General features: G+C 35.7%; 1 protein-coding gene across 1 annotated transcript in view; it reads left to right on the top strand.

Annotated features, from left to right (window-relative positions):
- CLASP2 (cytoplasmic linker associated protein 2) overlaps positions 1–27,773 on the top strand; it is a gene marked incomplete at its 5' end in the record, with an annotated part of 139,585 nt that overhangs the window by 16,872 nt on the left and 94,940 nt on the right. The window contains 6 exons of the mRNA XM_080810437.1: positions 6,119–6,222; positions 8,482–8,573; positions 9,733–9,808; positions 11,337–11,434; positions 17,318–17,388; positions 22,991–23,070. Of these exons, the coding sequence (XP_080666563.1) occupies positions 6,119–6,222; positions 8,482–8,573; positions 9,733–9,808; positions 11,337–11,434; positions 17,318–17,388; positions 22,991–23,070 (521 nt within the window). The remainder of the gene's footprint in view (positions 1–6,118; positions 6,223–8,481; positions 8,574–9,732; positions 9,809–11,336; positions 11,435–17,317; positions 17,389–22,990; positions 23,071–27,773) is intronic.

The following is a 27,773-nucleotide window of genomic DNA, read 5'->3' as shown; positions in this document are numbered from 1 at the left end:
AAACTTCAGATATTTGTGATTTTTCTTTAATGAATTAATGCTTCATAATGCTACACTTATTTTTGAATTATCTTTGGTCAGCTTTTTATTCATGTTTGGTATCATACTGCTTTCTCTTTTTATTTTTATTGTTCAGCTATCCTTTTAGCAGAAGCATCTTAGTGAGTTTCCCTTTATTATTCCCTTTTTAATCAATACCTGCTTCTAATTCGTTCTTTGTATGAATATCCTCTAGAAAGGTGATTTTTTTTTTTTTTTTTTTTTACTGTGTCAGTCTTCTGCTTAAAAATCCCTATGATAGATGTTAAAAACTATGCTCTGCAAACATGTTTTACTTGCCTGTGTATTTTCTTAAAACATTTTGAATCATTGTTAAAATTTAGAACATTTTACATAAAAATTCATGTTTATGACTTGTCTTGAACAGTTGTTCAGTGTGGCAACCCTGATCTTCCACTCCTACAGGTACTTTTTGGCTGAAGTTTTGTCATAGCTTCTCTTTTGAATGGGTCATGAGCTTTCTGATTCATAAGTCCCTCCCATCTCCTCTTGCCTCCTCACAACCGAGAATATCAGTTATGATACGGCAAGCTTGGAATACTACCATTTTTAGAGCTGGTTCATTTTTGGCATTTTCAGTATGTCCTTGACCGTAGGCATTTATGTTTGTGACCCCTGCCCTGTAGTAGTTCCCTATTATTAGTTGTGATAGATGGTATTTTAGACTTGACAGTAATTCTAGGTATTATGTATCTTGCTTATTTTTTTTTTTAACACAAGGAGGTCTAGGTGGGGTTTGATGCTCTGACTGGTCGTAGTTTGTTGCCTCCCAGGACTGTCCTGCTTTCAGAACTTCTGTTTGGTTGTCCTTTGGTATTCTGATTCTCTCAGCATGTATGTCTCTTCTGCCTCTCAGTAGCCTTATTTATCAGTGATCTTTAGCAAGTACTCTTTTCCACTTTAGCTAATCAGAAACTTGCTCACTCTTGCTAGTTCTGGCCTAATTTGTTCCTAATTTGTGCTGTTCTTTCTTTTTGAAATCCTCTCTTGGGGCACCTGAGTGGCGTAGTCAGTTAAGTGTCCGGCTCTTGGTTTTGGCTTAGGTTGTGTGATCTCAGGGTCCTGAGATTGAGCCCCACATCAGATTCCATGTGGAGTCTGCTTGGGACACTTTCTGCCCCTCCTCTCTTCTCTCTCTCTCAAATACATAAATCTTAAAAAAAAAAAAAAAAAGAAAAGAAAAGAAAAGAACTCCTGTTTTTCTCTTTAAAAGATTTACTTCAGGTTCCAGTATCTGGGAGCTTTTCATATTAACCTCACCCTACACTGAAGTTTTCTTTACTCCATGATTCTTACACCCTTAAATGCTTAATAAATTGTATTAAATTGCTTTTATTTGTATTTCATGTGTGTTCTCCATATATCTACATAGGCTTATATGTGTAATTTTTTTTATCTTCTAATCTACTCTTTTTGTGCATTAATATTAGCCAGTATCATTTTTACTTTGAACCCTTCATACATGTTCATCATTTTCCTTGGTGAAACTTGAACTTGCTAATAGATGAGAGTCAGTGTGATATAATAGGAAAATTTTATCACTACTTTGCTACCATGTATTGCCTACTTGTCATCCATTTATTAGGCCTTATCTGCTTTACATATATGAGAGATTATCCTTACACTGTTTCTAATTTGTATGGTAGCTCTGTAAGTTAGGCAGTATATCTGTGTACTCTGAAGGAGGTATGGTACTAAACCAAGAGTCCCAGGGTTAACTTTCTTGTTTTACTCTGTCTTAGAACTTAGCCAAACCATGTTAGGAGCCTTTCTGTAAAGGGAAGGAATTGAATGAAATTATGTGTGGAAGGTTTTTTTTTAAAATAATGTAATCCTAGATATATATAACTTGATGTGAGTGATGTATATATATATACATACACACACACGTATATATATACACATACATAGGTGTATGTATGTATATATACACATACATATGTGTGTGTATATATACATACATATGTGTATATGTATGTGTATATATACATATATATATTTTAGTGCATTTAGGTTATTATAGCTATTTTTACCTTTTTATGTTAAAAGTGAAGAGAAGTTTCAGGAAAATTGAGATACATGTTCACTTAGAGACGAAGTGCCAGAAAGAGAAAGGCTCTATTGATGTAGTTCTTTAATATGAAAGATTTAAATTTTCTTTTGTGGCCACATGTACTGTGGAAAAGTAAGCTTTTCAAACAAAAAATATATTCAGTTTACATTTAACACTGATTACCAACCCTGGTTTTATGATAACTGAATTCAGTAAGGGATCTCATACTTTACAAATTTTAAGTAGATAGTTTTAATCAAAAATGGAATTACAGAAAGAATATTAGAATAGTTGTGCTACCTGGCCATCAGTTTTGCATCTTGTAAAATGGTATGCATTCCATACAGTGCTAAGAGAATAAAACATACTAGCTGTGCTTTAAACTTCTTTGGTGTTCCACTGTTCAAATTCCAGTCTGATATATTCATTTGTTTAACAAGTTCTTATTGTTTATAGGGTAAAAACTCTGTTTTGGATTCCTATAACTATCTATTGTAATAGTCATCACATTGAATGGTAAAATTCAGTGGTCATCATATTATATACAGATTTTTAGGATCCTTAAACTGTTGACTCTTCCAAATGCTTATTACAGGCTTAGCACAGGTTTTTTTGTTTGTTTGTTTTACCATTTTACCTCATCCTCTCACTAGGCATGTGAGGAATAGGCCTGCGTCCCTTCTTGTTTCATAGACAAGGGAACTTTGAAATGCAGAGAAGTTTACTGTCTTAAATAGTTAATAACTGGTAGAGCAAGGAATGAAATCTTATTCTACTTGACACCAAGAGTGTTAAAAAGGAATTCTAATGCAAAAAATTCAACTTTAATAAAAAGTTTATGTAGTGTGAAGTTGCTTATTTTCATTGTTTATATTTTATAAAATTTTAGTTTTTCTTATTAAAGTGAGCAGTTGTTTGAGCCAGTGTGGTTTTTTTTCTCTTTTTTAAAATTTTATTTTATTTTCTTTCTTTTCAGTGTTCCAGAATTCATTATTTATGCACCAAACCCAGTGCTCCATGCAATACATGCCCTCCATAATACCTACCACCAGGCTCACCCAACCCCGCACCTCTCCTCCCCTCCAAAAACCTCAGTTTGTTTCTCAGAGTCCACAGTCTCTTATGGTTTGTCTCTCCCTCTGATTTTCCCCTACTCCCTTCTCCTCTCCATCTCCCAGTGTCCTCCGTGTTATTCCTTATGCTCCACAAGTAAGTGAAACCATATGGTAATTGACTCTCTCTGCTTGACTTATTTCACTCAGCATAATCTCTTCCAGTCCCGTCCATGTCGATACAAAAGTTGGGTATTCATCCTTTCTGATGGAAGCATAATACCCCATTGTATATATGGACCATATCTTCTTTCTCCATTCGTCCATTGAAGGGCATCTTGGTTCTTTCCACAGTTTGACAACTGTGGCCATTGCTGCTATGAACATTAGGGTACAGATAGCCTTTCTTTCCACTACATCAGTATCTTTGGGGTAAATACACAGTAGTGCAATTGCAGGGTCATAGGGAAGCTCTGTTTTTAATTTCTTAAGGAATCTCCACACTGTTTTCCAAAGTGGCTGCACCAACTTGCATTCCCACCAACAGTGTAAGAGGGTTCCCCTTCCTCCACATCCTCTCCAACACATGTTATTTACTGTCTTCTTAATTTTGGCCATTCTAACTGGTATAAGGTGGTATCTCAGTGTGGTTTTGATTTGAATCTCCCTGATGGCTAATGATGATGAACATTTTTTCATGTGTCTGTTAGCCATTTGTATGTCTTCTTTGGAGAAGTGTCTGTTCATGTCTTCGGCCCATTTTTTGACGTGATTATCTGTTTTGTGTGTGTTGAGTTTGAGGAGTTCTTTATAGATCTTGGATATCAACCTTTTGTCTGTAGTGTCATTTGCGAATATCTTCTCGCATTCCGTGGTTTGCCTCTTTGTTTTGTTGACTGTTTTAATTTTCTTTTTGGATTTAAATTCCACTTCTCAAGAATGAAGTGGCTATTTTTTTTTTCCACATACTACTGTTGTGTGATTGTTAAAACACACACATGCAAAACACCTCAGTTACAAGTAGATAGAAATAGTTATGACTGGGACCTAATTGTGTGGATTATTTATTTATTTGTTTTTATTTAAGATTTTTTATTTACTTACTTGTCAGAGAGAGAAAGAGAGAGAGAGCACCAGCAAGCACAAACAGGGAAGCAGCGGGCAGGGGGAGAAGCAGGCTCTCTGCTGTGCAGAGAGCCCAATGTGGGACTTGATCCCAGGACCCTGGGATCATAACCTGAGCTGAAGGCAGACGCTTAACTGACTGAGCCACCCAGGATTCTGTGTGGATTATTTAAATCCTGATTTCAACTTGTTATTTGTGTGACTTTGGGCAAGGTATTTAATGCCTTTGGGCCTTCTCTATCAAATAGGCCTATTCTATTTCAAGGATTGTTACGGGGATGACATGAGATAATTCAGTGCTTAGTACATAATAATATTTAATATTTATTAAGTGTTTATTGCTGTCTTCTGCCTCACAGAAGCTTTCGGAACCAGAGTCCCACAGCAGTCAATCCTACAGGTGTCAGTGATTTTCTCTGATGTTAATAATACATCAGATAAATACAAGTGTTTATATTATTCCAACTGACGGTACTTCGGTTGCCTCCTGATTAGGCTTGTAATGTTATGGCAGGGACTTTTTTTCTTACATAGTCATTTCCTTGATTAAGCTTGGGTTTTTGGATGATATCATTTCATTTGGTATAGTGGGCTTCTCATCCCAGTCGAATTTTCTTCCAAAAAGAATGTAATTTCTTTTTTCCTTAAGTGTTGTTGTTTATTATTATTACATCAGTCTGCTTGTTATATTCTAGAACATATTGCATCAAATTACTTATGCAGTTAATTATAATTTTCTATAAATAAATGAGAGAAAATCCGTTTCTTAATCTCATTTCTTCCTTCCCTTGTTTAAATTAGGCCTCAGCCTTCTTTGCCCCAGGGAAAGGAAGGCTATAGCTGTCATGTCAAAAGAGAAACAAGTTAATTTCTTTGCCTTCCAACTTGTAGAATGATGCTAGCGATGGTGGGGGGTGGTAGGTGACACAGAGCGCTTACTCAGTGCTCTTCACTCTAAGTGATTTACATTTATTCTCTTTTTAATTTTCAGTTATCTTCTGGGGTGAGTACTGCTGCAGACATTAATGGTTAAGGATATAAAGACAAAAGGAGATGAAATATTGTGGCCACACACCTTGTAACACCACACAAGGGGAAGTGGTAGTTTAAGGGTTTACAGAAAGATAATTTCGACTTTGAGATATTTTTGCCAAATGAGTGGACTTTAGAACCTGTACCCTCTGAGTTCTATCTTCCGCTCCCTTTCCCTTCAGCCTCACCCTCAATAGATGTGATTTCTTTGTGGTGCTTTGTTGATTTATAGTTATAAAAACCTTTTTCATGAAAACTTTCCAAGGATGGACTCTTACCTGCTTTTTCTCCCTCCTTTCATGAAATAGTGCCACAGTCTTGGACATAGTAGAGAAAAACTTCAATCCGGGAGCCTAGGCTTTTATTTTTGTCAGTTGAGTAATATGTCATACATACATAAGTGTGTATTACACATGTAATTGCACACCAACACCTACCTGTCCCCAGGTGGAGAAACTAGAACTCTGTCATCCTAGATACTTCCTCTCTGCATTCCTGATGACACTTCCCTCCCTCCCTCTGCCAGGGGTGACCATGGACATGACCTTTTAGATAACCATTCCCTGCTCATCTGTAGAGCTTGACTAGCAACACACATTTCTAAATAGGATAATATTTCATCTTGCCTGTTTTTTGAACATTATCATTAGTGGATATCATGTTGTATGTATGCTTTCAAATAATTTGCTTACCTCAACTTTTCATTTATGGAAACAAACTATTTATAATTTTGTAAAATATAGCTTATAATGGAGATGAATTATAAATATTTACTCTTTTTCTTGCCTTTCTCTAGTTATTGTAGCTTTAATAGACAGAATGGGAGATGCCAAAGACAAGGTTCGAGATGAAGCTCAGACTCTGATACTGAAGTTAATGGATCAAGTAGCACCACCTATGGTAGGCCTTCATTTTCAAATTTACATTTTTCTAATCAGTGTTGAAATATCAGTAAAGATAGCTGGTAATTACAGCAAGTCAGTGAAGCCCCAGGGGACAGGAAAGCTGGAATTTTAAATACTGAGTTATTGTAAATTCTTTAAAGAAATTGAAATTTAAGATAAAATGTCAGTATTTAACTTTTGGGGGATTTTTTGCTTTTCTTTTTCCTATTTTCTACTCTTTGACATTTTTTTTTAAGGTAATAATCTTTTTTTTTTTTTTAAGATTTTACTTATTTATTTGAGAGACAGAGATCACAAGTAGGCAGAGAAGCAGGCAGAGAGAGAGGAGGAAGCAGGCTCCCCGCTGAGCAGAGAGCCTGATGTGGGGCTCGATCCCAGGACCCTGGGATCATGACCTGAGCTGAAGGCAGAGGCTTTAACCCACTGAGCCACCCAGCTACCCCTCTTTGACATCTTTGACAAAGCTAACTCAGAGATTCTGCTGGATACTATGCTGATTATATTATTTTTTAGGATTTTTTTTGGTTTTTCTTACTTGCAGATAATACAGTGTTCGCTGAGAAAGCTCATTTTGAGAACTACTGAATGTTATATTAATTTGTGCAACTTTTACAGCAAGAAGAAAATTTTTTATTTGAACAGGTGGTTACTAATAAGGCATGTATTTTATGATACCGATTTGTGTTTTATGAATACAGTAGAATAAATTAGCCCCTATGGAGATGTTTTGAAAGGAGAGCAGAAAGGGGCACCTGGATGGCTCAGTCAATTAAGCATCTGACTTTTGATCTCAGCTCAGGTCTTGATCTCAGGGTTGTGAGTTCAAGTTCCATATTGTACTCCATGCTGGGCATGGAGCATATGTGAAAAGTATGACAATAAATTGACATGTAAACAGATTTATAGAGTAGCTCATGTTAAGTAGAAAAAACCCCTGGAATTTACAATATATACAATGGTATTATGGGTTATTACCTAAAATACAGTTTTAAAATTATAAAACATATTGCATATGTTTCATAAAAAATTGCAAAAAGAAACTGTTTGCCCAGATATTTTATACCTTAGAATGAAGTCCTTGTTAATAGTTTGGTGGGTATCCTTCAACACTTGTTTAGTGGTTCAAATTTTAACTCATTTTTGACATGCTATTATAAGCAATTCTATAAGGAACATCCTTGACATGTCTTTGGATATAAATATAAAATAGTGTTCCAGAGATGGTGTTGCTGCATCAGGTTATTCACACTTAAGATTTTCTGAGTAAACTTCCAAGTTACTTTCCAAAAAGTTTGGCAGAAAGAGAAGTATTAGTAGAATTGAATAAAAGAGTCCAAGAAGAGGTATATGTGTGTGTGTTCATGGATCTAGTAAATGGTAAATGTTTCTAAATGTGGAGAAAGGATTGATTGAGCCAGTTGGCTGTATGTTTAGAAGAATAAAGTTGGGTTCCTTCCTACACCAAATTCATATAATTGCTGTGGAATATCTGTACGGGTTATATATGCTTTTTTAAAAAGGAAATTTTAGTAGATAGCAATAAAATGACTTTTATCAAATAATGTTTCTGTATTTGGATCCAGTGCTAAAGTGAGAAAAGCCTGAATTATAAAATGTTGAAAAAGTCTGTTCCATGTGACAATTTGGAGTAGTTGCTAAGCAACATTGGACCTTTTAAATGCTTACTGGACTACTGGGCTTATAATGGTAGCATTGTTGTTGGGAGATTTCTAAAGCTTAGAAAGAATTTTATGTCCGTGGAAATCTTAAGGTTTTTAGGTATTGGACATAGTTTTTCTGAAAATAACTGAAACCTAAAGTGAAAGATACTAAATAAAAACTAAAAATGTGATTAAGATACTTTAAAATGGGTGAGAGCAACATTAGTACAAATTTGGCTTAGGAAAACTTGTAGAGGGGCGCCTGGGTGGCTCAGTCGTTAAATGTCTGCCTTCAACTCAGGTCAGGATCCCAGGGTCCTGGAATCAAGCCCTGCATTGGGGGTCCCCTGCTCAGAGGGAAGCCTGCTTCTCCTTCTGACACTGCTTGTTGTGTTCCCTCTCTCCCTGTCCCTCTCTCTTACTCTCTCTCTGTCAAATAAATAAATACATTCTTTAAAAAAAAATTGTAGAGAAGTAAAATCTGATGGGAAAATTCAGTTATTTAAAGTTGGTGATAGGGTTGGGAATAAAAAAAGATTATAACATGAGTAATTTAATTTTTTGTTATACTTGTTTACTTTTCTTTTAAATAGTACATTTGGGAACAGTTGGCTTCTGGTTTTAAGCACAAGAATTTTCGATCTCGAGAAGGCGTGTGTCTGTGTCTTATTGAAACCTTAAACATGTAAGTTTTATGATTACTGAAAATAGCTATCTTGTTTTTCGTTTTTCTAAAAGGAAAGAACAATATCCATTTCCTAAAGCTTGAAGGAAGTTTTGGAAATAACATTTTAAATAGTTATTAATTGATTTTTGGTATGAGAGCTTTTATTTGATTTGATATCTTCAGCTGTTAATTTTTTGTGTGTATATTAATTTGAAATTATTAGTCATAAGAAGTGTTTCTCTTTTTTTTTAATAGTGCTACCCAAAGTAGATGATCATATAAGAAGTATGTTGATATAACTTAGGTTCTGCTTCTGTTCTGGACCCAGTTTGGAATTGTTTTAACTCCGTGGTATTTCAAATATTATAGCCATTTCCCCCCAGCTAGGTTTTCTAGACCAGTGTGGATGGTTACCCAAATAACAGACCGAACAAGACTCTTCCAGGTAACTAGACAGTGAATCAGGTACCAGTATGTAGAGCTCTGATAGCATAGGGCCACAGAGCTCAGAACTCCAGTCTGAAGAAGTTGTTGGGGCTTTTGATCTCTTTCTGGATTATTTGTTCAAGTTCTATGCAACAAGATAGGTGATACATAGTAGCTTTCAACTTTTCCTGTAGTGTTACTTCCTTTTTTCTAACTATACCTTCATTTATTTCCTTTTACTCCACTGTGGTCCTTTCTGCCATCTAGAGCTTGTAAGTGCATTCAGTTTTGCACAACTTATGTGGTTTTTGGCTCTCCTGTCATTTGCTTTCAACCCATGACCTCATCAAATATTATAACCTTTATAAATAAAGGTTTTATTGGAATGCAAATTTGAGACCCAGCATCTAAAAAAAAAAAAATTTTAAGTATTTTAAAGCAAAAGCTCAAATTTTCCTGAGTGATCAGTAAGTTACTAGGTGTAAGAGTGCCATTAGTTGAACATTTTGTTCTCTTGGATCATGTGTTGACAGTTTTCATTGTCAGTCATGGTTTTTCAAGTTTGCATATTTCACATTGTTTAGAATTAGTTTTTGCTTGTGTCTGATGTCCTTCATGTTTTAATGATGTGTACCCATGCTCCCCACAATGTTTGTCTTATTGATATAGACAAGAAGAAAGTGTAAGGTTATTTTGTTTACTGTTTGATTAAAGCCAAATTCTCTTTATTTTTGTTTCAAATTATATTTAGTTTTGGGGCTCAGCCACTAGTTCTCAGCAAGCTGGTACCACATTTGTGTATCCTATTTGGAGATTCCAACAGTCAGGTAAAATTTTACTTACATTCAAGCATTGACTAATTTTTTTGGCTCGCTCTTCTTTCCTAGTGCCCTTACTCCATTTAAAAAAAAGAAGAGGGCAGGTGGAGTTGGGTAGTGAAATCAAGATTTCACCTCATTCTATCTCTTAAAATCCACCAAAGTTACTTTCTAAGAATGCGTTTTATTCACATAAGTTGCTTAAGTTTGTTACTCGTTTGGCGAGTATTAAGGATATATGGGACCAAAAGGATAGATCTTGGGTTTGAAAGACTGAGTGACAAAGAACTGGATTCCTTTTTATAGTCCTCCTATTTGTTATTTGTGAGGACAGGTTATCAGTGTCCTTTCTTCATTCCTGAATGTGGTTGCGTAACAACAGCTTTTTACAACAGTCATAACCCTATGTAACAGAGGAAATTTGTAATTTCTTTACTTGAGCTGTGTATGCTGTAGGCATAATACAGGGGTGTATCCTGGATCTTGTCCATCTTAGTGGATTTGAACCTTGACTGTAACCTTTTTGTCATTTGGAATAACTCTGGATAAAGTTTTCCTTGCTATTAGACCCTGGCTCTAACTCTGGAAGTTTGAAGAGAGTTCTGTTACCTCTTTATTTGCTCTTTGTGACCTGTGCAAGGGAACTAGAGCTGTCTTCCAAATTCCTGTCTTGAGGCCACATTTTTTTTCTTTTAATTGTGCTAAAATATACACAACATAAAATTTACCTTTCCAGTCATTTTTTAGTATACAATTCATTGGCATTAAGTACATTCACGCTGTTGTGCAACCATCACCGCCATCCATTTCCAGAACTTTTTCATATTCCAAACTCTGTACCCATTAAATAATAACTCCCATTCTTCCCAACCCCCCAGTTCCTGACAAGCACATTTTACTTTCTCTCCATATTATTATACTACTCTAGGTACTCCATGAAAGTGGAACCATACAATTTGTCCTTTTGTATCTGGCATATTTCACATAGCATAATGTCTTCAAGGTTCATCTCTATTGTAGCATGTGTCAGAATTTCTGCCCTGCCCTTTTTAAGGCTCAATAATATTCCATTCTATGTGTATACCACATTTTGTTCATACATTCATCCTTAGGTGGACATTTAGGTTTGTTCCACCTTTTGGCTATTGTAAAGTATGATGCTATGAACACTGGTGTTGAGTTCAGACCACATTCTTGAAGGGCAGTTTTATTTCAGGGAAATATATTGGCCACAATAATATTTGTATTCATACAGTTATTGGCAGTTCTTTGCGCAGTCTTATTACAAAAAGAAGATTTTTAAAAAGCTGCATTAGTAACTTTTATATACATGTTTCTTAGATTTCTACAAAACCTTTTACAAGGTTTCTCTAGAGTTTTCTCAGCAGGTCCTCTTGGTTTTTGTTACTGACCTGCCAAAATCTCTTAGGGGTTTAGAGGCATTAAAACCAACTGAGAACTTTAAGTTATAATGGTGCCGTGAGATGACATATTTTATTATGTTTCATCTAAGCTTAAGTTCTGAATTCCTTGGCAGGTGAGAGATGCTGCAGTATTGGCTATAGTGGAGATCTATAGACATGTGGGAGAGAGAGTGAGGGTGGATCTCTGTAAGAGAGGAATTCCTCCTGCTAGGTAAGTCTTGCTAAATTTTTTTTTTTTTTTTGGCTACTCATTTTATAAGTTTTAATTTCATGTATGTTTGTTTTAAATAGTTTCAGTTTTCTGAGATTTTTAAAATTCACAAGCTATGGGTGCCTGGGTGGTTCAGTTGGTTAAATGTCTGCCTTCAGCTCAGGTCATGATCCCAGACTCCTGGGATCAAGTCCCCACATCCAGCTCCTTGCTCAGCAGAGTGCCTGCTTCTCCCTCTCCCTCTGCTATTCCCCCTGCTTGTACTCTCTTGCTCTCTCTGTCAAATAAATAAAATCTTAAAAAAAAAATAAAATTCACAAGATACAAAAAGATGTGTAGATTTTCACTGTTTAAAAAGTTCTTTATATCCTGTAATTTTTTTGGACACTGTTTGATTATATATTCATATATTATTTAATATGTAACCAAATACCATCCAGGAAACTGTCTTTTGATACCAGACAGTAATAATCATTATTTGGAAGATGCTTGATCAAGAATTTAGTAAATATGGGGCACCTTGGTGGCTCAGTGGGTTAAAGCCTCTGCCTTCAGCTCAGGTCATGATCTCAGGGTCCTGGGATCAAGCCCCGCATCGGGCTCTCTGCTCAGCAGGGAGCCTGCTTCCCCCTCTCTCTCTGCCTGCCTCTCTGCCTACTTGTGATCTCTCTCTATCAAATAAATAAATAAAATCTTTAAAAAAAGAATTTAGTAAAAATATTAATCTACTCATTAAGTAAATATTTTTTTTAAGTGCCTTCTGTTAAAGGTATTACACAAGATACTGGATAACAGAAAACTATATAAGAATTAGTCACTACTGGGGCACCTGGGTGGCTCATTCGGTTAAGCATCGGCCTTTAGCTCAGGTCATGATCCCAGGGTCCTGGAGTTGAGTCCCACCTCAGGCTCCCTTTTCAGCAAAGAGTCTCTCCTTCTCCCTCTCCCTCTGCCATTCCCCCTGCTTATACTCTCTGGTTCTATCTCTCTGTCAAATAAATAAAATCTTAAAAAAAAAAAAAAGAATTAGTCACTACTCTTAAAATCTAGTCCAATAAAAAGGAAAATTAAGAATATCTGAGTACAGTGGCATCAGTTAGATCAGTAAAAATCGCATTGATGAGCTTCTCATGTATCAGAACATTTTTTCCAAAGGTAATTTTTTTCCTTTAGTACTTTTCAGAGTTTCTATTTTTATTAAAGATATTACTCCAGTTAAATTTTTTGGTAATCACATATTAGTCCCATTTTAAGGGGGGCTTGAAAGGATTTCTTTTAACTTTTTTTTTTTTTTTAAGATTTTATTCATTTATTTGACAGACAGAGATCACAAGTAGGCAAAGAGGGAAGCAGAGGCGGGGAGGGGGGGCTTCCCGCTGAGCAGAGAGACCGATGCGGGGCTCGATCCCAGAACCATGAGATCATGACCTGAGCTGAAGGCAGAAGGCTTAACCCACTGAGCCACCCAGGTGCCCCTCTTTTAACTTTTTATTACTGAAAATTTCAAACACAGACTGAAGTAGACAATAGTGTAATGAACTTCCATGTACCCATTACCCAGCTTCAACAATTAACAACTCATGGCCAGTTTTGTATGTTATAATCTTACCTATTTACTCTTGTTTTATTTTGAAGCAAATCCCAAGTCATTTTATTTAATCTATAATTCAGTGCATTCAGTACTAGCATCACAACTTAAAGATTTTTTTGCAGATAATTCTATAAATCAAATATCCAGTCAGCATTCAAATTTCCAGTTGTTTAATAAACGTCATAAGTCTGTGTATATGTTTATAGGTTTCTTTGAATCCATATCCAAATAAAGTCCAACAATTAGCTGATAAGTTCTTACAAGTCTTTCTAAATCTTTATGTACCTCCAACACTTTTTTCTCTTGTGTTTATTTGTTGAATAAGGTAGGTAGTTTATCCTGTAAAGTTTCCCATATTCTAAATATTGCTGATTCTTTTTCTGTGGTATCATTTAACATATCCTTCTGTCTTTATATCCTACAAATTGGTAGTTGGATCTCGAGGCTTGATTTTTGGTGGTAGGGGGTGGGGTGTCAGGAGATGGAAGACTACTTCAGAAGGATGTTCTATCTCTCATCTTATCTGGCTATCTCTCTTACCATGTAGTTTTTTTCTAGTACTAATTATTTTTTGATAATAAGATAGTCCATTAAATATGCATTTTGTTTACTTAACTCATTTTCTACTTCCAGGGCTAACAATTTCATTTGAGTAAATTTTACATCATTTTATGTAAATGAAAGAAATGATGTTAATGTAATGTGTTTATGTGTATGTGTATATGTATGTATATTGTATTATATATTTTGAAATTTATATTTAAATTTTTTATTAAATAATTTATAATTTTATGCAAGTATGACATCCATACAGAAATGTATGTAAATCATGACTATACAGCTCTGTAAATTATCATAAAGTGAATACACCCATGTATCTACATAGGTGGCAAAGTTGAATATTACAATCTAGAAGCATCCCTAAATCCTTCTTAATTCTTGAATTTTTGAATTTTATATAAATGGAATCATATAGTATGTGCTCTTTTGTGTCTGGCTTTTTTCAGTTAATGTTGTTATCATTATTTTTTAGAGATTTATTTACTTATTTTGGGGGGTGGTGTAGAGGAAGAGAATCCTTAAGCAGACCCACTGCTGAGCTGGGAACCCACCATAGGACTCGACCCCACAACCCTGAGAGTATGACCTGAGCTGAAACTGAGAGTTGCTCAACCATCTGAGCCACCCAGGTGCCCCTTGTTGTTTTAATTCACTTGGGTTGTTGGATCTGGCTATAGTTGTTTCATTTTCATTGCCATTTACTTTTTTATGAATAAGTCCTACTTATTATAGTATGAATCCATACTAATGATGGACTTGTGAGTTATTTTCAGTTTGTAGCTCTTTAGAATAATGCTATTAAAAACATTCTTGTACATGTCTTTTGGTGTACCTGTGTATTTGTCTCTTAATCTAAGAGTAGGATTGCTGGGCCATCTGTATGTTCACCTATAATTGGTATTGACAAACAGTTTTCCAGAGTGGTTGTAACTGTTTATTTTCTTGCTGACACTGTTTGCAAGTTCCTGTTATTCTACGTTTTCACTGATATTTAGCATTATTAGTCTGAATCTAACTAGTTTTAGGTTTCTGGTGTATGTTTTCATTATAGTGGTAATCTGCATTTTTCTGATTACTAATAAAGAGGAGAACCATTTCATGTATTTATCAATCATTTGGATATGTTCTTTCAAAGTGTCTTTTCAGGTCTCTTGCCTATTTTTAAAAACTGAGTGGTCTTTCACTTTTTAAAAATTGATTAGGAGGGGACGCCTGAATGGCTCAGTGGGTTAAAGCCTCTGCCTTCGGCTCAGGTCATGATCTTAGGGCCCTGGGATTGAGTCCCACATCGGCTCTCTGCTCAGCGGGGAGCCTGCTTGCCCCCCACCCCCGGCTGTCTCTCTGCCTACTTGTGACCTCTCTCTGTCAAATAAATAAATCAAATCTTTTTTAAAAAATTGATTAGGGGGAATTTTTAACATACAGTCTAGGTACAAGCCCGTTGTCAGCTATGTGTATGTTTCAGGTATCTTCTCCCACCTTGTGATTTGCCTTTTTACTTTTTTGATGGTGTCTTTTAATGTACGTAAGTTTTTAATTTTGATGTAGCTTTTGGTCATTTCCTTTATGATTAGACATTTCTGTGCCCAGTTTAAGAAATCTTTACTTACCCTAATATCTTAAAGACATTCTCTGGGTGATTGTCATGAAGTTTTATTCACATTTAGATTTATAGTCCATGTGGTATTTTCTTTGAAAATGATGTGAAATGGGGGTTCAGAGCTTTCTGTCCTCAGTTTCTTACTCCTATTTTGCTACTCTGAGTGTTATTTTCATGCTTCTTAATACCTTGTTCTGCCATTTTCCCCAAAGAGCTCTCCTAGATACTATCCTTTCTGTACCTGACCTCTGTGGTCTTCATTCTGAGGTGTCCCACCTTCCAATTCCAGTGTTCCCTCTCCTGTTTCATCTTGTCCACATCTTGTCTCTGGGCATCTTGTTTTGCTGCCTCCCTAAGTCTCTGGAAGATACTGTTCTGTAGGATGAAGCAACCTGTGTCTTTAAACTGAAGTGCTTGCTTTCAGATGTGTGAATATTTTTATTTGTTGTGTATGTTTTATTTGTTGAATTCAGTGGGGGTAGGAGGTAAGGCTAAGGTTTAGAAATCACATTATGATGAGTGTCTAGAAGGTTTTCAACTCTAAAAAACACATATTTTTTAAAGATTTTATTTATTTATTTGACAGAGATCACAAGTAGGCAGAGCAGCAGGCATAGAGAGAGAGGGAAGTAGGCTCCCCGGTGAGCAGAGAGCACGACACGGGGCTCGATCCCAGGACCCTGGATCATGACCTGAGCCGAAGGCAGAGGCCTCAACCCATTGAGCCACCCAGGCGCCTCTAAAAAACATGTATTTTTAAGATAGAAAGTGTCTGCATTCTCAGTTTACAACTAAGAACTGACAGGATAAGAGGGCGCCTGGGTGGCTCACTGGGTTAAAGCCTCTGCCTTCGTTCGGCTCAGGTCATGATCCCAGGATCCTGGGATCGAGCCCCGAATTGGGCTCTCTGCTCGGTGAAGAGCCTGCTTCCCTCTCTCTTTCTGCCTACTTGTGATCTCTGTCAAATAAATAAATAAAATCTTAAAAATAAAAAGGGGGGAAAGAAGGAAATGATGGGATATGGACCACGGCTTAACTAAGGTTGTAAAAATGACACTATGACAGAAACATAAGAGTGAGTCAGAGAACATGTGGCAGTTAAAAACAAAATGACAATGGCCCTCTTTCCTTCCCCAGATATCTAAGTTCTAACTTTAAGAATAAATCATATCATAGGGGCACCTGGGTGGCTCAGTCAGTTAAGTATCTGACTCATGGTTTCAGCTCAGGTCATAATCTCAGAGTCCTGAGATTGAGCGCCATGTTGGGCTTTGTGCTGAGCGTGGAACCTGCTTGAGATTTTTTTCTCTCCCTCTCCCCCTCCTTCCCCTCCTGTGCTCGCGCGCGCTCTCTCTCTCTCTCTCTCTCTCTCTCAAAAAATAAATAAATAAATCATAGCATGATATATTGGAAAGTAAAAGCAAAGCAAACTAAAAAATACTGCTGTCAGCATGATACCATTTTGATCTAAAGAAAATTTATATATGAATACAAACCATCAGCATACAATTAAAAAAAAATTGGATGGTGGAATTGTGTTTGGGTTTTTTTCTTTGTTCCTAATTATGTTTCCTAGTTTTCTTTTATAATGAATGTACACTGCTTTTGTAATAAGAAACACATTGTTAACTAAAAAAAAAAGTGATACCAGAAGTGTGGAAAGTAATTCTGAATATAATCAGAAACAGTAACGGAATTGGTGTTGAAGGAAAGTAGGTTAATAGAGAAAATGTCACTATTAGTCATATCCGTATCACCTTAGTTTCTGTCGTTTTATATTTCATTGTTTTTATGTTTGCCTTATGTTTCCTTTGCATGAGTTCATGTACTTTTTAAGGAGGTCTTGGTGACTGAGTACATTTATTATAAGGTTGTAACAAGTATTTTTGATGGGTTTGGAGAAATAATCTTATGAGGAAACATGAAACTGTGTGCATGTAGGTGCTGCCTGTGTTTGGTTGCTTCTGTACTCAAGCAGGATGGGCTTGGTGTTTTCTCTCAGTAAGTGAGGTAATTGTAAAAGAGAGTTGTATGAAACTGAATTCCTGAACATACTTTTCTCAGGGAGGTGGTCAAGGAAATTGTTTCTATTTAAACTGTATATAAAACAAAATGTATTCTTTATTCCCAGGTTAGAGGTGATTTTTTCCAAATTTGATGAAGTGCAAAAGTCAGGCGGTATGATTTTGAGTGTCTGCAAAGGTAAGAATAAATAGTTATTTCATTTGTCAAACATTTCTAAGATTATTTAGCAGAGTTTTAGATACTAAAACGTGTTTTCAAATCAACTATTGTATCACTTAGCAGATTTGATTTTGTGGCTTGAAGCTTAACTAGGGTATAAGAAAGTCTTTAGATACTGCTAATTATCATCTATTCTCTGACTCTTTTAGAGTAACTGAAAATTTAATTTTGGTTCAGTTGTGTAAAATGATACTGTTCTTTTGGCTTATTTTTTGTAGCTTCTGGGTTGAAGATTTGTAGACCCTCTTGCCTTCCATGTTCCGTGCATAAAATGTTTTTATTCCGAAAGTAATTGTTTTACTTAGTTGTTTTTAATAAAAGTTTTGGGGTTGGTGGGCTTTATTACACTTATGTGTAGACTCTTAGTGATGATACTGGTGAAGAGACACAGAAGTAGAAACTTTACCAGCATGATCGTCTTTGGCTTCTCAAGTGGAATTCAAGGGGTTTCAGGTTAATATATGGCACTTAACTCAGTTTTGTGGTTGCTCTTCTTTTTGTAAGGTTGATAGATTGTGTTTGCTTTTAGTGGGTGGCATTTGCCCAGATTTTAGTTTTTATCTGTGTATGTGAAGAATATATTCTATTTCCAAAGATAACATAGGTTGTTTTTCTACCTAGGAAAGTAGGTTCCTATTAAAGAGAGTGGGGTAGGAAGGCACCTGGGTGATTCAGTCTGTTAAGTGGCAGCTCTTAGTTTTGGCTCAGGTCATGATCTCAAGGCCAGAACTCAACTGAGTTGAGAACTTTCCTCTCCCTCTGTTCCTCCCCAGGTGCACACATGCGTTCTCTGTCTCTAAAGTAAATAAATAGAGCATGATTAGCTTAGTAATGTAATTGCTGTAGGGGGAAAAAATTGGTGTGTGAGTTGTATAGTCATATAATGAAAAAACTAGTTACTAATATAATTTTAGTTCTTTTTCTCTGGATTAAACCAAGACTGAGCATTGTTGTGTTGCAGGAAGGCAGATGGAGTGAGAGTTTAATGTTTAAAAGATTGTGTCTACCCTAATCTAAACTTGGTTCCACAAGCATAAATTGACTTCAGCGCTACCAATCCTCACCTTGACTGCCAGCTTTTCTCACTCTTTGAATAGAAGGTGTTTTAAGTACCTCATCCTTATTTTTCCAGCAGTTACCTCTATTTCCATAGAAACCAGAAACAGCAGGAAGATGGATAGTTGTTAAAATTCCTTGGATTGAGAGTGCTGTGTTTTCATACCATTTATAGTGCATTCTCATTTGTGTAATCCAGACTATGTAGTTACAACTCTAAGAGAAAAGTATAGTGCATATTATAAATTTAAGGTATTATTTGGATACAGTTTATTTTGAAAGTGCTGCCTTTCTTGTATTTTGTGAGGTTATTTCTATTACCTTCAAAATAGGAGATTTTATATTCCCTATTCTCTTAGCTCCCATTTCTTTTTCTCTTGTTTCTCTCTCCATAAACAGGAGGTTTGGGGTCAGTATCTGGCATTTATTTCTCTTGGAGGGAGTCTTCAGAGATTTTTTTGTATTGGAGATTATCTGAATATTGTAAGTGTGGTCATATGTGAATGTTAAAATCTAAGAGGTATACAGTGGGGTGTAGAAGTAGGTCAGGATGTTTTTGATGACAATATTATGCTGCCATTGAAAAATACTTTATTGGATTCATTAGTAAGGGAAGAGACTATAAGAGGGAAGCCTGTTTATCATGTTGGCAGGTCCCAGGGCCCAGGTCTCTCCTCTCGCTTGTATTCTCTGTAATGTAATCCAACCCAAAGGCTTTAAATGATAACTATTTGCTTTTGACTTCTAAATGTGTGGTTCTGGCCCTCACTCATCTCTCTTATATTCTAGATTATTATATTCTAGATTATTTTATCTAGAATAATCTAGAATATAATCTAGATTATATTCTAGATCTATTTTAGTAGTTTGTGGCCTCGATGACATTTCCTTTGGAGTGCCTAATAGGATCTCAGGCTTAACATGTTCAAAAGTAGAAAGCCTGTTGTTATCTCTTTCTTCCCCTCAAATCTGTTGTTCCCCCAGTTTACCCATTTCAGTCAGTGCCACCACCGTCAGCTCAGGCTAGAAACCTGGATTGATCACCCAGTCTGTCTACCTTTGAAGTCCTAATGTATCTAAAATTTGTCCTTTTTCCCCCCATCTCCACTGCTAAAACCCTACTCTAAATCTTCAGCTTTTACCTGGATTATTGCAGCAGATTTCTGTTCCATGTTTGCCTTCTAGAATCTGTTTTTTACCCAGAAGTGAGCACTGTTGAGACATGATCTGTCCTTCTCAACAAGATCTGTCCCTTCTCAACAAGAGAATTTTCTGCCTCAGGGAGCCTACATTCTAGTGAGGGAGATAGATCGTAAACAAGTAAACAAGTAAGCAAATAAGCGAATGATTATCCGGAGTGATTATAGTTGGTAATGGGAAGAAATACAACTACCCTTTGTTTAATGAATTTAATGAAATTAATTTAAATTATTCCTAAAATCCTTGCAGCTAAGTGAAAAACATTAAATGAAAAAATAATTTCCACTAACATTGTGGTATGTGTCATCCCAACCCAGAACAATGAATAATTTTTTAATAATTTTTATAGGTAGAGAAATCTATTAAAAGAACATTGAAAATGAATTTTTGTAAGTAATAATTTGAAGGCAAAAGGTTAGTACACAAAGTAATACTCTTTTTTAAATTTTTGTATGATTTTTCCCTACAAAATTTCCAGCCCTTTTGACTTATTGTAATAGTGCACCCAGCCTAAAACTTTAAAGTTATGGAACAGAAATACATTTTAGGGCAAAATAAAGGCTCAAAAAAAATTGTGGAAACAGTTCATGCACATAACAGACTGAGAGCCATTGAAGATACCACCTTTTCTTTCTCTCACTTGGTGTACATGTGCAAAGCAAATTGTTATGAATTCACCCAAACCTGGCATTCAGTTCAGATTTGTTCCATATGATATTCTAGAAACTGTTATGTTAAATAAAATTTTTTAGTGTGTCTGTGCCTGAAGCCATAATAATGGAACATCAAACTTCTTATAATACATTGATTTAGAGTGTTTTGAGATGAAAAAGTCATTTTAGTAAACAGACAAAAGGAAAAAACCCAGGTTATAAAGGTGGTATAACTTGATTATAAGAGTTATTTTTTCCTCTTTAGTGTACCTCTTCTCCCTTTATGCATGTCTCAGGGCACTTTTAAAATTATTATTGTAATAATATCTCAGGCTTTTTTCCTGATTTCCTTCAGAACTGCTTTATCTATATTCTTGATTCAAGTTTGGGTTGAATTCTTTGACTTGATTTTCTAGAGAATTAGTTCATTACTCTGGAGACACAAAGTAAATAAATCATCAGAGATGTGAGCATATCATTTAGTTTAGGAAAGAGAGAGATGCATTTTTTTTTTTTTTTTTTTGGTCTTGAGGGTTTTTCAAGCCAGACTTTAATTCTCATATTACAAAGTAAGTTAGGCAGAATTCCTAAATACAGTAGAATTAGTTCAGCTGTGAGAAGGAAACTGAGTTTAAGGTTAATCAGAGCAAGGCTGGAAGAAGGCAATAGCAGCCCTGGAGGAAGGAAAAGGCTGGGAGTTGCAGGCCCCCTGTGATTATGGCTGGGCCTGTTGTTGTCATGGAGCTTTCTAGACCATCTCCTACGCTCAGATGTAAACACCAACAGTGTTGGTGGCTGTGACTGCAAGTCTTTTTCTCTTTGACTGAAAAAACTATGCATAATTCTGATTTGTCTCATTTGCGTAGGACCTAATGAAGTCTTGGGGTGAAATCATTGTAAAATGTTTCCCCACTTCTCTATTTGAAACAGTTGCTAGGAAAAGAATGCTCTAGGACGCTGGCAATAAAACAAAGCATAGGAATTAGGCTTTGAAATTACCTTGAAACTTGGCTTATAAGAGGCAGTAAGGTAACTTGCAGTCTAGTTTTTTATATGGTTGTTGCATACACTTTCATGAAAAGCAAAGCAGCCCTTAGATTGATTTTAAAATGTGTCTTGTTTGTGACGGTGAGCCCCAGGGCTTCCCGGAGCTTGACAATGTGCTGATGGTTGTGCAGCTTGGATGGTGGGTGCTCCGTGTTCTGCAGCTGCGCACTGACTAGGTTCTGTCTCCACCAGAAGCAAGCTTTGTTCCGTGTGGCTCTGCTGTCCGTACACAGAGCAGCCTTTGATGGGCTGCCTTTGACGTGATTTGTTTACGGCAGCCAGAAATGCTTCCTGCATAATGAGAGCAGTTAATCATGGAAACTGGGCTATTCCTGTTTGTGCGCTTCTAGCAGTCTTCTGTTGTAAATATTAAAAGGTAATGACAAAAGGATGAAAACCTTTTTAAAAAGGCACAAATCAGTTAATCCATCAGATCATGTGATTGCTACTGATTACATGGATATCTTTAGGGAAGCAGAAAATGATTGCTGAACACATGCCTTGTGTTTTGATGATTGCATTAAAAGTCCCCCAGTGGGATGACATTTATTGGCTCCAGAGCTTTTCTTACATTAAATATCAGGCAGCCAGTACAAGGGGAAGCTTCATAACCTGTATGTAACCACATATGTGCAGTTAAAGAATAATCTTGATCAAGCTCTGCTAGGTTCTGCTAAATAGACAAGGATTTTCAGCAAGACCCCAGACTTTTATTTTGAAGTGGAGTAGCAGCTGTTGGCTATTGCGGTGCAGAGCTGCAGCGCGGCCTGGGTCACACAGTGCTCCGGGTGTCTGCAGGCTGCAGGCCGAGCCCAGTGGCGCAGGCACCGAGCTGCATTTATTTGCTGTGCTGTTTGACCTCTTGGTTTGAGAAAGCTCCCTGGACCATCTGAATGGCTATGGGAGATGGTGAGTAAGATGTGTTTTTCTTCTTATGCTTGTGTTAAACACTTCCTTTTAAAGTGACGATCATTTGCTGTGTAAGAAATATATTTCTCCCTGAAGAACGAAGGACACTGTGTGTGTGTGTTTGTGTGTGTGTGTGTGTGTGTGTGTGTGTGTACAGTCGTGTGTGCATATATGCACATGTGTGCTTACTTGCCTTTTAGTATCCTTTTCTACTTGATATGTCTATATGGAATCTGGCGAATATGACAATTTACCTTGCAACCCAAATAAGCCCTCAGCCTTTGGTAGTGGTTATGAAGGGCTATTGCAAGAAACATGGAATGTATGCAAAAGCTTGAAGAGAGAATATGGAATATGGCCCTTAGAAGAATGGGAAATTTTGGCAGAAAGGTTTGCTTAGGAAGCTTGTCATCTTTGCTGTTGTATATGACAAGTAGAATTTTGTGGTAATAAAGTATTTAAAGCAAAATGGCTTGCCATAGACACTATTTTAATTAATATGCTTGTGATTTGTCAGTGTCCCTAGTAAAGTTTTCTAAAAAATATTGTCTTTTACAAGTCCTGTATAGGGTATAATTTTATTAAAAATTGATTTTGCTAGTCTTTTATTATAATAATAATTTTTAAAATATTTCTATCGTGCTTTATAGTGTTCCAAAGCACTTTAGTATACTTAGTATACCTTAACTTCTCAGGTACAAATAACTATATGAAGTGTACAGAGTATTTTGGTGTTTCCATTGCACAGATTAGGAAACTGAGGATTGCTGATAGGGTAAGTCCTAGATCTAGGCACAGAGAGCAAACCAGAATCAAATCTAGAACGTCAGGTTGCATTTGGTATTGTCCTTCATAACACTTAACTGAGCATGGTTTTTTTCATCATTAAAGCTTTTGTTAATATGCTTAGAGGTATATTTTATGGCATCATCAATGCCAGAGATGTGTATGAAGGGGAACTTAAAGTTCCTGAAAAATATTCTGTGTATTTTTCATTAGTTTCTCAAGGAAGACTGGTCTGTATTTGGAAGTTTTAAGTCTAACAGGTTTATCCTTCCTTATGATGATATAATGACTTTCCTCTTAGGAGTTTGTCCCCTTGGGACTATGAGGAATGGGATGCAAATGTACCAAAATGATGGTGTTGGTAAATAGTCGTTTAAACTGTATGTACATGTTAATGGAAATAGAGTATATTTTCTTTTGGTATTGTAATGGTTTATTCCAAGGATTTACATAACTGTTTTATGTCCTTTTGGAAATAATTTTAACTGTTCATTTTTAAGGCAAAATCCATCAAAATTAGCAAATTAAGTTCTCATATACTTATGGGCATTGACAAGTTTATGTATTTAGTTATGTTTTAAACCTTAATTTATTGGTAACTCTAAATGTTGCATTTGATTGGGGCCATATCCAGATTTTATTTCGTTCTTAAACATAGATTGTTAGTGTATCTTTACTTTTCTTTTTTCAAGCAATACATAATAAATACATTCAGACTACTTACAAATGTACTGATTTTAAAAAATCAGTACGAAGTTCAGAGGGTAACCTTCCTGCTCATCCTGTTCTTCAAAATGGAAATACTTTTATTTTATTGATAATTATAGTAATACACTGTAATTTAATTGGAAATCGGGGGGGGGGGCAACCTGATTGGCTCAGTGGGTAAAGCATGATACTCTTGATCTTGGGGTTGTGAGTCTGAACCCCATATTGGACATAGTGTTTACTTTAAAAAAATTAATTTAAAAGATAAAAATAGGAGCTCTAAATAGTAAAGATATATAGTAATAGGTCATCTTGCGATTTCTAGTTTTTAACAAGTTTCATATACTCGCTATGTTGATCTTTCTCCCATATAGTACACATATATTATACTAGTATCATGTAAACATGTGTAACAAATAGATTATGTCATTCCTAACCTGTGTTGTTTCTAATTTTTTAATTTTAATTAACAGAAATATCTTCTTTTTTAAATTTAAACACTGTAGATAAGGTAAAGTTCCCCCCTCTGAACCACCTTCAAGCCCATATATAAATAGTGGTGAACACTTTTATTAGTGTGGTGTCTGCATACCTTTTACTGTCCCTTAAATGTATATTAAGCATCAAAATAAATGGTTTTGTTTTTATTGTGTTCATATAAACAATATTGTTCTGAAAGTATTTTTGCCATTTGCTACATCTACTTGGTATGGCATAGAGTTTTTCCTTTTTCTTTTTTCTTTTTTTTTTTAATGTCCTCATGTGTAACTGCCTTCTTTGAATTGTTGCATAATATTCCATAGTATGGATATATCATAACCATTTCTTTTATAGAATTTTAAGTTGTTTAATCACGTACAGTTTTCTAAATGATTCTGAAACACGTTTCTACAAATAATATGTGTATACATACACATCTGTATGTTTCTTACAATACCCTAGAAGTAGAATTTCTGTATCTAAGTTTTTATTCATTTCAGATTGTGTTGGTTGTAACTAATTTCCTCCAAAAGAGGCTTTACCACTTTCTTTTCCACCATCAGTGCCTCCTGTCCTGCATTCTTTTCAGTTCTCACTATTACTAGTTTTAAATTTTACCTGTCAAATGAGTGAAAAATATTTCACCCTTTTAAAAACATTTCTGTTGTCTAATAAGGTTGATCATCTTCAGATGTTTGGTTATTTGTATTTCCTTTTCTACGGATTATGTTCTGGCATCCTTAGCCAGCTTTTTTGTTGTTGTTATTTGGCTTTTGTGTGTTTTTTTAATGTATTCTGGTTATCATTCTATTATCTATTAAATATATGTTATATAAGCTTAACTTCAAGACCATATGAAATTTTTTTTTCATATGAAAGATTTTAGTAGCAGTTTTATTTCTAGGCAAACTCGGGTTTTTGAAACACTGTAATGACTATCAAGTGAAGAGTTGTTGAGGGTGGCTCTCATGTGCATTTCTGTTTGGTTTTTATCCTTACCCAAGAATATAAAACCAAGTAGTCAGATGATTGTGAAGTAGCTCTGGATAGTCAAATCAGATAGAGTTTAAAAACCTGTAGGATTATTATGTGGCACTGAGCCCTGCAATCTGCCTCAAAAGCTCATGAGAGGAATTTGGCCTTTTGTTGTTATGCTGCAGAGTGGCTGGAAAGAAATACGGTTTTGTTGCAAATTGTTTCTACACTTTGAGCATTTCAACAGTCTATTCTTCCAAACATGAATTTTTTAGAAAACATTCACAAGTCATGATATAACCTTGACTTTCTAAAGGGAAGCCTTCTAGACCTTCTAGACTACAGACTGACATATCACTACTGATTTGATAGGAAGGGAACAATAGCAAGAAATTAGTGCTGAGTAGATATCTCCTCTTCTACACACTTGAATATTCTATGTGCTATGCTAGAATTGGGTTAACACAAATCACTGAAAGAAGGCAACCCTTTAACTTAGTGGTGAAAAGGCCAAGCTTTTTTTTTTTTTCTTGGAGCAGTGATAATGGGGACAACAGAGTCTATAAGGAGAAAAAGTAAATTACAAGGGACGAAAGATTGGGCATTCAGCAATATAGGTGGCAGTAGTAGGCGCTAAGATCGAAAATCTTAGCCTTCTTGAAACAGGCTCCTTTTACCAATCTGGGTGCAAGGTCTTAGGACACTAGGAGCAACGTATCTTCCAACATAAAAGTTGCTAATGAATCTGAGTCTTGAAAAAAATGGTTTATATCTTTTTTTTTTGGTACATGTAGAATGTATAGTTGATGTTCTTGACAGCTATTATAACCAAGTATAGTTGTCATGAAAATTTACCCAAAATGACTAGTTTCTGTGAGGGTTCTAAATAAACCTTATGGGGGCACCTGGGTGCCTCAGTCCATTAAGTGTCTGCCTTTGGCTCAGGTTATGATCCGAGAATCCTGGGATTGAGCCCTGCAGTAGACTTCTTGCTCAGCAGGGGAAGTCTTCTCCTCCCTCCCCCTCTGCCTTTTCCCCCTGCTTGTGTTCTCCCTCTCTCTGTCTCTCTCAAATGAACAAATAAAAAAACTTACAAGAAATAAATCTTATGAGCATCATTTATTATTTACTTTGATACTATGGCTATTGTGAAATATGTTGTTTTTTATTTTATTAATACAAAGTAATGTTTTAAGTTATGTCTGCCCCTTAATGTCATTAAACTATCAAAGGTCTTAAATTTTTAATGGACTCCTTTAAAGAAAGGGATAAGTCTTCAAGTAGCTTTTTAATGAAGTTAATGATTACCTAGAAATTCTAAGAGACTTTATGAAATTTTTTGGTTTCTTTTCAACTTTATATGAGATGGACTTTATTTTTTTAAATAAAATTATTAGTAATTTAAGATTAATTATGCTGCTGAAAACACAGCATCTTTATGTGAATATTAAAATTTGGCTGTTGTTTAATTTTGAAGTACCTGGATTTTTAATTTCTAGTCACTTTACTGAAATTTTTTGTTTTTTTTTTTTAATCGAATACATTTTAAATGTTTACTGTTTGATTATTTTACATCTGAAGGCCAATTATTTTCTTTAGCTCTAAGAAATCCTCCTCTGTTATTTTTTTAATAAGTTTCTCCCCTTCATTAGCTTTAGTCTCTCCTTACAGAATTGTTACCAGTCAAATATTGAATCTCCCATGTTGATTCACTGTCTATTATGTTTTGTCTCTTTTCCTAAGTTTTATGTCTTTCTCTTTTCCCTTGTGTTCTAGGGGATCTCCTTGGCTTCCTTATCCAGCCCTTCCATTATGTTTTAATTTTAGCAATTAAAACTTTATACGATGACAAGAATTTTTTTCCCTTTTCTGGTGGCTCCATTTTTACAGAAGAGTGTGTGTGTGTGTGTGTGTGTGTGTGTACACTCATGTACTTGCATATTTGTATGTAAAATACTGAGTTTTCTGAGGTGGGGGTGGGAAGAACTTAATGATGAAATCATTTCATAGGTTTTCAGTGATCCTTGCAAGTCATTCCTGTACTTGTTGGCTTAGAGAGTGTCACTTCTCTGTCATTCTATGAGGTAGATCAGTCCTCACTGCTGTGTCAATCTGCTTCTGAGAATTCTGAGTTGCAGCTTTGCTGCGGTTTTATTCTTCAAAAGCTTTCCATCCTTTAAATTTGCGTTTTATGAGAATTTGTTGCTATCTTTTGGATGCTGATTTCACATACTTTGCTCTGCCTCACTTTCTGTGGTCTTAACGATGTTGCTTATAATTTTATTGGGGTTCCATTACAGGGTTTTAAGCAAGAGAGCAAGGTAATTCAAATTATCATAGTTCTTTTAAGGAAGAATTTCATACGTACCCAGAAATAAAGAATATTGTGACAAACCTCTGTTACTACCTACTATCCAACTTCAAGAAATTATCAATAGATAGCCAGTCTTTAGTTATCTGTATCCCTAGTTATCCTCCTCAGCCCTACCTATCCTGCAGGACCAGGGTATGGGTATGTGGACACACATG

This window comes from Martes martes (genome assembly GCF_963455335.1).
Source record: "Martes martes genome assembly, chromosome: 1".
NCBI classification, from domain to species: Eukaryota; Metazoa; Chordata; class Mammalia; order Carnivora; family Mustelidae; genus Martes; species Martes martes.
This window is presented reverse-complemented; position numbering and strand designations above follow the sequence as displayed.